This window comes from Microtus pennsylvanicus, chromosome X, assembly GCF_037038515.1.
Source record: "Microtus pennsylvanicus isolate mMicPen1 chromosome X, mMicPen1.hap1, whole genome shotgun sequence".
NCBI lineage: Eukaryota > Metazoa > Chordata > Mammalia > Rodentia > Cricetidae > Microtus > Microtus pennsylvanicus.
Window position 1 is genome coordinate 79028704 of NC_134601.1, and position 11052 is coordinate 79039755.

Consider the following 11052-nt stretch of genomic DNA (forward strand, 5'->3'; position numbering starts at 1 on the left):
ATTTTTTAATTGAAAATAGATTCTTATCCAATACATCCTGACCATAGCTTCCCTCTTTCCAGGTACTGGCTAACCAAGCAGTGTTGGGCCTGTGCTCCCACTCCTGGTGTGGGCCTCAAATTAAATCAGACGTTGGTAGGTCACTTGCACAAGATCTGCACCACAATTTCCCCAGCACATTTTTTCTGACAGGACAGATTGTTGGTTAAAGATATTGTGGCTGGTTTGGTGACCATGTTTCTCTTTTGGTAGCCTACAGAGTACCTCCTGCACTAAAGAGACTACAATGGAGCAGTGTAGGCTTCATGCAGTCACCAGCTCAACCTCTCTATATTCAGTGAGCTCTGTAAATGTTGTCCTTGGTGATGGGGCCCCTGCTGTTAGTTTGCTGAGAACAACCATCTGTATAGCACCAACCTGGGTTGTTTGGAAGATCTCCATGGGACACCCTAGGCCAATAACTCAACTGAATGCAACCCAGCCCCACTACTGTAAGCCTTACCTAGCTACAGGGGACAGCCAGTTGAGAATCTTTATCTTAGATTTCTAAGAGTCCTCAATAGGGTCACCCTTATAGCTTCCAGAAAAATGTCACTACATTAGGTTTCCACACTGCCCCACAAATGCCTCCCCCCTTATTCCAGATCGCTCCCGGCACTCACTCTCTCATTTAATCCTTCTCACCTGATCACTCCCACTCCAGACCCCATCTGCCCCAGTTCGCCTGCAAAATCTATTCTATTCCCCTCTCTCAGAGAGATCCATGCCTCTCCCCTGGACCCCTCCTCTGTACCTAACCTCTCTGGGTCTTTGGATTGTACCTTGATTATCATTTACTTAGCAAATAATACCATTTATAAGTGAATGCTTATCATACTTGTCTTTCTGGGTGTGGGTTACCTCATTCAGGGTGATTTTTTTCTACATCCGTGCATTTGCCTGCAAATTACATGATGTCATTTTTAACAGCTGTGTAATATTCCATTGTTTAAATGTACCACATTTTTTTTATTCATTATTTGGCTGGGGGCATCTAGGTTGTATCTATGTTCTGATTCTTATGAATAAATCTGCTATGAATATGGTTGAGCAAGTGTCCTTCTTGCAGGATGAAGAGTCTATTAAGTATATATCTAAGAGTGTTATAACTGTCGCTTGAGGTAGATCAATTCCCAGTTTTCTGAGGAATCCCATATTGATTTACATTGTTGCTGTCTAAGTTTGAACTCCCAACAGAAACAGATGAGTGTTCCCCTTAGTCTATATCCTCACCATTATGAGATGTCACTTGTGTTACTGATCTTAACCATTCTCACAGGTATAAGATGGAATCTCAGAGTAATTTTGATTGGCACTTCCATTATGGTTAAGGATGTTGAACATTTCCTCAAGTGTTTCTCAGCCATTTGAGATTCCTCTATTGAGAATGATCTGTTTTGATCTGTACCCCAATTTTATTGAATCTTTTTTTGAAATCTAGTATCATAAATTTTTGTTTTTTTTTGTTTGTTTTTGACTTTTTGAGACAGGTTTTCTCTGAGAAACTGTCCTTGCTGTCTTAGCACTCCCTCTGTAGACCAAGTTGGGCTCGAACTCACAGATATATGCCTGCTTTTGTCTCCCAAATGCTGAGATTAAAGGTTGTGCCACCACTGCCCAGCTCATGAATTCTTTATATATCTTGGATATTAGTCCTCTATTGGAGGTAGAGTTGATAAAAATCTTTTCTTATTCTTTTTTTTTACTCAAGCAGTTTTAATGAAAACTGTATGTGACACCTTTACTCCTGCATCTTCTCAATTGTTTCTTCCTTGTGTTTGCCCTTCTCCTTTCCTACTTGTTGAGACTTGGCTTTCCTTTCCAGGATCTTCTTTCGGTCTTTGTCCAGCTTTAGCCTGGTGATCACCACCTTGCTGGGGTGGATGCCCATGTGGACAGTTGTGCCATTAGCCTTTTCCCGCTGCACCCGTTCAATGTAGATGACATATTTCTTCCTGTACACTTGGACCACTTTGCCAATCTGCTGGCCTTTGTAGTGTCCCCGGACAACCTGAACTTCGTCATCCTTTCGAATGGGCATCAATCGAACCTTGTACTTCTGTCTCAGCTCTTTGAAAAGGGGGGAAGAGTTGATCTTCCTCCCAATGCAAGAAGGTGTATTGAAATGCCGTTTTCCATTCTTGCTCCAGTCAGAAGTCACAAACGGATTGAACTTCATTATGGCGGCAGCTCTTTTCTCATTCTTTAGCCTGTTACTTTGTCCAATTGAAGTGTCATTTGTCTTATAGAACCTTTTTATTTTCATGAGGTTCCATTTATTAATTGTTGGTTTTAGTGCATGTGTTATTGATGTGATGTTCTGTTCAGAAAAATCATCTCCTATGCCAATGTGTTCAAGGCTCTTCCCCAATTTGTCTTCTATCAGGCTCAGTGTATCTGATTTTATCTTGACTTATTTGATCCTATTGGGCTTGAATTTTGTGCAGGGTAGTAAATATGGATCTTTGTGCATTCTCCTTCATGCAGACATCCAGATTGTCCATCACTATTTGTTGAAGATGCTTTATTTTTTCCCAGTGTATATTTCTGGTTTCTTTGTAAAATAAAATCATGTGTCTGAAGGTGTGTGGATTTATGTCTGGATCTTCAAAGAAATTCCATTGATTGATGTATCTATTTATATGACAATGCCATGTATACCATGTATATCATTGGTAGGTGATATACATTGATAAAATTATCCATTTATTTTAACTTTTTGTATTTGGTGAAATACAGGTTTTTAAAGTACATTCTTAATGATTCTCTGGCATTCCTCAACGTCTGTTATTATATCCTCTAATTGGCCCCAAATTTTGTTAATTAAATCTTCTCTCTCTGTTTTTAAATAATTTGTCAACGATTTCTTTGAATCTTACCAATTTTCTCAAAGAACCAAGTCCTATCTCATTGATTCTTTATATTGTGTCTTGTTGCTTATATGTAATCAATTTTAGCTCCGAGTTTAATTACTTTTTACCATATCCTCCTTTTGGATGTTATTTCTTCTTTTTGTTTTTCAGAGTTCAGGTATGTTTTTAAAGTTGCAACGATTAGAACTGTTCAATTTTTTTTCATGTAGGCACTTAGTGCTATGTACTTTCCTTTTAGCACTGTTTTCGTTATTTCCTATAAATTTGGGTATGTTGTGCATTAATTTTCATTGAATTCTTGCAAGTCTTTAATTTCTTTATTTCTGGCTTGACCCAGTAGCCATTCAGTAGAGAGTTGTTCAGTTTTCATGAGTTTTTAAGCTTTCTGTCTGTTTTTGTTGATGTTCAGCTTTAATCTGTGGTCTGATATGATGCAGGGAGTTATTTAGATTTTCTGTTGGTTGAGACTTGCTTTGTCTTCAAGGTCATGGTTAATTTTAGATAAAGTTTGATGAGTTGATGAGAAGAATATTTATAATGTATATATAATATATAATGAATATACATATATTATATGTATACACACATACATAGTTTGGCTGAAATGTTCTGTAGATAGCAGTTTGATTTGTTTGTTTTATGATATCAATTGGCTCCAGCGATTATCTCTTTTGTTTTTGTCTGGATGACAATCTCGTAATTGTGGTTAATGAGTCTATTCATGAGATTGTGGTATTGAAGTTTCCTACCATCACTGTGTGAGGGTTGATTTGTGATTTAAGCGTATAGTAGTCTTTCTTTCATGAACTTGGTGCCCTTGTGTTTGGTGCATAGATGTTAAGAATGTCTCTTTCCTCTTGGTGGGCCTTTCCCTTGATGAATATGTAGTTTTCTTTTCCTATGTCTCCTGAGTAATTTTGGTATGAACTCTATTCTGTCCAATATTAAAATGGATATGCCTTCTTGCTTCTTAGATCAGTGTGCTTGGAGTATCTTTTTCCATTCCATTACCACAAGTTTGTGTCCATCCTTAATGTTAATATGTGTTTCTTCTTGGATAAGGTGGATCTTGCTTTCAAATTAAATCTGTTAATCTGTGTTTTCGTTGGTGAATTGAGATCACTGGTGTTAAGATTTCAATGATAAATATTTGTTGATTCCCATTATTTTGTTGTTGTCATGTGGATTTCTCCCTTCTTTTGATTTGCTGTTCTGATATTATTTATTCCTTGTGCTTTCTTGGGTGTCGTTATCTTAAGAATGTTGAAGTTTTATTTCTAGAGCCTTCTGTAGATGTAAGCACATTGATGCTGCTTACATTTAGTTTTATCATGGAATGTTTTTATTTCTCCATCTTTTTTGATTTAAAGTTTTGCTGGGTATAATAGTTCATAGAGTTTGTAGAATATCTGTACAGGCCCTTCTGTCTTCTTTCCTTGCCACCTCTAATATTCTTTCTTTTTTTTGGTACATTTAGTTTTTTTTGTCATGTTATGTGGAGAATTTCTTTTCTTTTCTAGTCTATTTGGTATCTGTATGTTTCTTGTACCTTCATAGGCAACTTCTTCTTTAGATTGGAGAAATTTTCTTCTATAATTTTTTTTAAATTTATTTATTTATTAAAGATTTCTGTCTCTTCCCTGCCACCACCTCCCATTTCCCTCCCCCTCCCCCAATTAAGTCCCCCCCCAGCCCGAAAAGCAATCAGGGTTCCCTGTCCGGTGGGAAGTCCAAGGAACCCCCACCTCCATCCAGGTCTAGCAAGTTGAGCATCCAAACTGCCTAGGCTCCCACAAAGCCAGTGCGTGCAGTAGGATCAGAAAACATTGCCATTGTTCTTGAGTTCTCAGTAGTCCTCATTGTCCGCTATGTTCAGAGAGTCCGGTTTTATCCCAGGCTTTTCCAGACCCAGGCCAGCTGGCCTTGGTGAGTTCCCAGTGGAACATCCCCATTGTCTCAGTGTGTGGGTGCACCCCTTGCGGTCCTGAGTTCCTTGCTTGTGCGCTCTCTCCTTCTGCTCCTGATTTGGACCTTGAAATTTCTGTCCGGTGCTCCAATGTGGGTCTCTGTCTCTGTCTCCTTTCATCGCCTGCTGAAGGTTAATATTCAGGAGGATGCCTATATGTTTTTCTTTGGGTTCTCCTTATTTAGCTTCTCTAGGATCACTAATTATAGGCTCAATGTCTTTGGTTTATGGCTAGAAACCAAATATGAGTGAGTACATCCCATGTTCCTCTTTTTGGGTCTGGCTTACCTCACTCAGGATAGTGTTTTCTATTTCCATCCATTTGCATGCAAAATTCAAGAAGTCCTTGTTTTTTACTGCTGAGTAGTACTCTAATATGTATATATTCCATACTTTCTTCATCCATTCTTCTATTGAAGGGCATCTAGGTTGTTTCCAGGTTCTGGCTATCACAAACAATGCTGCTATGAACATTGTAGAGCATATACTCTTGTTGTATGATAAGGCCTCTCTTGGGTATATTCCCAAGAGTGGTATTGCTGGGTCCAGGGGTAAGTTGATCCCGAATTTCCTGAGAAACCACCACACTGCTTTCCAAAGTGGTTGCACAAGTTTGCATTCCCACCAGCAATGGATGAGTGTACCCTTTTCTCCACAACCTCTCCAACAAAGGCTATCATTGGTGTTTTTTATTTTAGCCATTCTGACAGGTGTAAGATGGTATCTTAAAGTTGTCTTGATTTGCATTTCCCTGATCGCTAAGGAAGTTGAGCATGACCTTAAGTGTCTTTTGGCCATTTGAAGTTCTTCTGTTGAGAATTCTCTGTTCAGCTCAATGCCCCATTTTATAATTGGGTTGATTAGCCTTTTACGGTCTAGTTTCTTGAGATCTTTATATATTTTGGAGATCAGACCTTTGTCAGTTGCGGGGTTGATGAAGATCTTCTCCCAGTCAGTTGGTTGCCTTTGTGTCTTAGTGACAGTGTCCTTTGCTTTAGAGAAGCTTCTCAGTCTCAGGAGGTCCCATTTATTCAATGAGGTCCTTAATGTCTGTGCTACTGGGATTATACGTAGGAAGTGGTCTCCTGTGCCCATGTGTTGTATAGCACTTCCCACTTTCTCTTCTATCATGTTCAGTGTGTTCTGACTGATAGTGAGGTCTTTAATCCATTTGGACTTGAGTTTTGTGCATGGTGATAGATATGGGTCTATTTTCATTCTTCTACAGGTTGACATCCAGTTTTGCCAGCACAATTTGTTGAAGATGCTCTCTTTTTTCCATTGTATACTTTTAGCTCCTTTATCGAAAATCAGGTGTTCATAGGTTTGTGGGTTAATGTCAGGGTCATCTATTCGATTCCATTGGTCGACTTCTCTGTTTTTATGCCAATACCAAGCTGTTTTCAATACTGTAGCTCTGTAGTAGAGTTTGAAGTCAGGGATGGTAATGCCTCCAGACGATCCTTTGTTGTATAAGATTGTTTTGGCTATCCTGGGTTTTTTATTTTTCCATATAAAGTTGATTATTGTCTTCTCCAGATCTGTGAAGAATTTTGATGGGATTTTGATGGGGATTGCATTGAATCTATAGATTGCTTTTGGTAGAATTGCCATTTTTACTATGTTGATCCTCCCAATCCAGGAGCAAGGGAGATCCTTCCATTTTCTGGTGTCCTCTTCAATTTCTTTCTTCAAAGACTTAAAGTTCTTGTCAAATAGATCTTTCACTTCCTTGGTCAGAGTTACCTCAAGATATTTTATGCTATTTGTGGCCATCGTCAAAGGTGATGCTTCTCTAATTTCCCTCTCTGTTTCCTTATCCTTAGTGTATAGGAAGGCCACTGATTTTTTGGAGTTGATCTTGTATCCTGCCACATTACTAAAGGTGTTTATCAGCTGTAGGAGTTCTTTGGTAGAGTTTTTGGGGTCGCTTATGTATACTATCATATCATCTGCAAATAACGAGAGCTTAACTTCTACTTTTCCGATACGAATCCCCTTGATCCCCTATGTTGTCTTATTGCTATTGCTAGAACTTCAAGCACTATATTGAAGAAGTATGGCGAGAGTGGACAGCCTTGTCGTGTTCCTGATTTTAGTGGGATGGCTTTGAGTTTTTCTCCATTTAATTTAATGTTAGCTGTCGGCTTGCTGTAAATAGCTTTTATTATGTTTAGTTATGACCCTTGTATCCCTAATCTCCCAAGACTTTTATCATAAAGGGGTGTTGAATTTTGTCAAATGCTTTTTCAGCATCTAATGAAATGATCATATGGTTTTTTTTCTTTCAGTTTATTTATATGGTGGATTACATTGATAGATTTTCGTATGTTGAACCAGCCCTGCATCTCTGGGATGAAGCCTACTTGATCATGATGGATAATTTTTCGGATGTGTTCTTGGATTTGGTTTGCCAGTATTTTATTGAGAATTTGTGCGTCGATATTCATGAGTGAGATAGGCCTGTAATTCTCTTTCTTGGTTGGGTCTTTGTGTGGTTTTGGTATCAGGGTAACTGTAGCTTCATAAAAGGAATTTGGCAATGACTCGTCTGTTTCTATATTGTGAAATACATTAAGGATTATAGGTATTAGCTCTTCTTGGAAGTTCTGGTAGAATTCTGCATTGAAACCATCTGGTCCTGGGCTTTTTTTGGAAGCAAGATTTTTGATAACGGTTTCTAGTTCTTCGTGACTAACAGGTCTATTTAGATCGTTTACCTGGTCTTGGTTTAGCTTTGGTATGTGGTACTTATCTAAAATAAATGTCCATTTCTTTTGCATTTTTTAGTTTTGTGGCATACAGGCTTTTGTAGTAAGATCTAATGAGTCTCTGTATTTCTTCTGTGTCTGTGGTTATGTCCCCCTTTTCATTTCTGATCTTATTTATTTGCGTGTTCTCTCTCTGTCGTTTAATTAGTTTGGATAGGGGTTTGTCGATCTTGTTGATTTTCTCCAAGAACCAACTTTTTGTTTCATTGATTCTTTGGACTGTTTTCTGTGTTTCTATTTTGTTGATTTCCGCCCTCAGTTTGATTATTTCTAGTCTTCTACTCCTCCTGGGCGCGTCTGCTTCTTTTTTTTCTAAAGCTTTCTGGTGTGCTGTTAAGTCTCCGATGTATGCTTTCTCTGTTTTCTTTAAGTGGGCACTTAGTGCTATGAACTTTCCTCTTAGCACTGCTTTCATCGTGTCCCATAGGTTTGAGTATGTTGTCCCTTTATTTTCATTAAATTCAAGGAAGACTTTAATTTCTTTCTTGATTTCTTCCTTGACCCAGTTGTGGTTCAGTAGTTGACTGTTCAGTTTCCATGAGTTTGTTGGCTTTCTGGAGGTAGGATTGTTGTTGAATTCTAACTTTAATCCATGGTGATCTGATAAGACACAGGTGGACACTGATATTTTTTTGTATCTGTGGAGGTTTCCTTTGTTTCCGAGTATGTGGTCAATTTTTGAGAAGGTTCCATGAGCTGCAGAGAAGAAGGTATATTCTTTCCTATTTGGGTGGAATGTTCTATAGATGTCTGTTAAGTTCCGGCCGTTTCCGCCGTGTTCTTCTATAATTTTTATGCCAAATATTTTCTGTGTCTTTGGCATGTTTTCTTTTCCTTCTTAAATTCCCATACAGGAATTTGATGTGTTCTTGGATTTTGTAAGCAAGTATTTTATTGAAAATTTTTGTATCTATGTTCATAAGCAAAATTGGGGGAGGATGTAGCATGTGGTCTGCTACAGAGCTGAGGGAGAGACTGGGGGATTGTATTTGGGGGAGGGAACAAGTGGTGAAAGTCTGAAGATCACTTACCTACTTCCTTATTAAGTATCATTTCTTATTTTTCATGGTGAAACTATTTAAAATCTTTTGGCAATTTTGAAACGTGTATTTTATAGGTTATTGGGACAAAATATTTAGCAAATGCAACTTCAAAAATTATTTTTTTTCTCACAGTTCCTGGGTTCAGTCTGTTTTGATAGGGAAAGTCTTGGCGGCAAGAGATTGAGACAGCTGACCACACTGCACACACATTCACAAAGCATAGAGAGAAGTGAATGATTTTGGTCACTTTTTTTTCTCCTTTTCCTCAGTTCAGGAACCCAGTCCAAAAATAGTAATACCCAGAATTAAGATAAGCCTTCCCATTTTAGTTAACCTCATAGACAATCTCAAATAGTCATTCTCAGAGACTTTCCACCACACACATTTATTACTAATTGTGTTCGTTGTGAAATACGGCAAGTCATTAAAACATATTTATCCAGCTCAGGATAATCAAAACTTTACATCTTTAGAGTGGCATTTTTATTTCATACTTTTGGAAACTAACTGTTTTTCCTTTTCAAGGAAACATTTTTTGACTTTTGTGTATGTCTGAGTATGTATGTACCTGTTTGTCACTTCTGTGTAGTTAGCCTTGGAGGCCAGAAGAGGGCATAAAACTTCTTGGAACTGGAATTACAGGAGGTTCAAAGTTTTTTGACATGGATGTAGGTAACCGAACTCACATCTTCTTTAAGAACAACAACCCAGCAATACCACTCTTGGGAATTTACCCAAGAGATGTTCTATCACATGTCAAAAGCATTTGTTCAACTATGTTCATAGCAGTATTATTTGTAATAGCCAGAACCTGGAAACAACCTAGATGCCCTTCAATGGAAGAATGGATGAAGAAAGTATGGAATATATACACACTAGAGTACTACGCTGCGGTAAAAAACAATGACTTCTCGAATTTTGCATGCAAATGGATGGAAATAGAAAACACTATCCTGAGTGAGGTATCCCAGACCCAAAAAGAAGAACATGGGATGTACTCACTCATAATTGGTTTCTAGCCATAAATAGGGGTCACGGAGTCTACAATTGGCGAACCTAAAGAAGCTAAGTAAGAAGGTGAACCCAAGGAAAAACCTATAGTTATCCTCTTGGATAAGGGAAGTAGACAAAATTGCCGGGGAGAAAAGTGGGATCTTGGGGGTGGGGTGGGAAGGGGGTAAGGGGAGATGGGGAGAGAAAAGGTAGAAGGGAAGGAGGGGGGACTTGGGGAAACAGGAGGATCGGGATAAAGGAAGGTTGGATAGGGGAGCACGGAACCACAATTCTTAGTTAAGGGACCCACTTTAGGGTGGGCAGGAGAATTGACCCTAGAGGGGCTCCCAGGTGCCCAAGCTGAGGTCCCCAGTTAGTTCCTTGGGCAGCTGAGGATAGGGAACCTGAAATGACCCCATCCTAGCGCAATACTGACGAATATCTTGCATATCATCCTAGAACTTGCATCTGGCGATGGATGGAGATAGAGACAGAGACCCACACTGGAGCAATGGACTGAGCTCCCAAGGTCCCAATGAGGAGCAGAAGGAGGGAGAACATGAGCAAAGAAGTCGGGACCACGAGGGGTGCACCCACCCACTGAGACAGTGGAGCTGATCTACTGGGAGCTCACCAAGGCCAGCTGGACTATTACCAAAAAAAGCATGGGATAAAACTGAACTCTCTGATCATGACGAACAATGAGGGCTGATGAGACGCCAAGGACAATGGCACGCAGTTTTGATCCTACGCAATCTGCTGGCTTGGTGGGAGCCTAGCCAGTTTGGATGTTCACCTTCCTAGATATGGATGGAGGGGGGAGGACCTAGGACTTACCACAGGGCAGGAAACCCTGACTGCTCTTTGGACTGGAGAGGGACAGGGAGAGGAGTGGGGGGAAGGGGAGAGGGGTGGGAGGAGGGGAAGAAGAGTGGGAGGAGGGGGAGGGAAAGGGGAGCCTGGGAGGAGGTGGAAATTTGTTTTTTTTCTTTATTCTTCTTTTATCAATAAAAAAAAGTTAAAAAAAATCAATAAAAATGAATTTTAAAAAGGGTAAAAAAAAAAGAACAACTAGCATTCTAACCACTGAGCAATTTTTCTTTAGTCTTTAAAACTAATTTCTTCAATTTAATTCATCCTTAAAATACATATAAATTTTATTTTTCTCACTATATATTTTATTTTGTTGTAATAACTTATTTATTCAGTATTATTTTTGAGTTACTTTTATAATATTTATTGCCCCAAATGTGTCCAAAATTCCCTGGTGGCTAAAGCCATATCTTGTTTACCTCCTTATTCTATACACAGTAGCAACATATATCACAGGTTGGAATACACATTTACTTTATTATGTTGAAGGGTGC

At 38.9% G+C, this 11052-nt stretch overlaps 1 protein-coding gene across 1 annotated transcript; it reads right to left on the reverse strand.

Moving 5' to 3' along the window:
* Positions 1–1780: 1780 nt before the first annotated feature.
* Positions 1781–2218, reverse strand: LOC142841296 (large ribosomal subunit protein uL24-like). Its single transcript, XM_075958129.1, has one exon. It carries the CDS (start codon positions 2216–2218, stop codon positions 1781–1783), a length of 438 nt encoding a protein of 145 aa, XP_075814244.1.
* Between the last annotated feature and the right edge of the window lie 8834 nt (positions 2219–11052).

Excerpts from the sequence above, each read along its gene's own strand:
- LOC142841296 (XM_075958129.1), bottom strand. The coding sequence starts at position 2,218 with ATGAAGTTCAATCCGTTTGTGACTTCTGACTGGAGCAAGAATGGAAAA.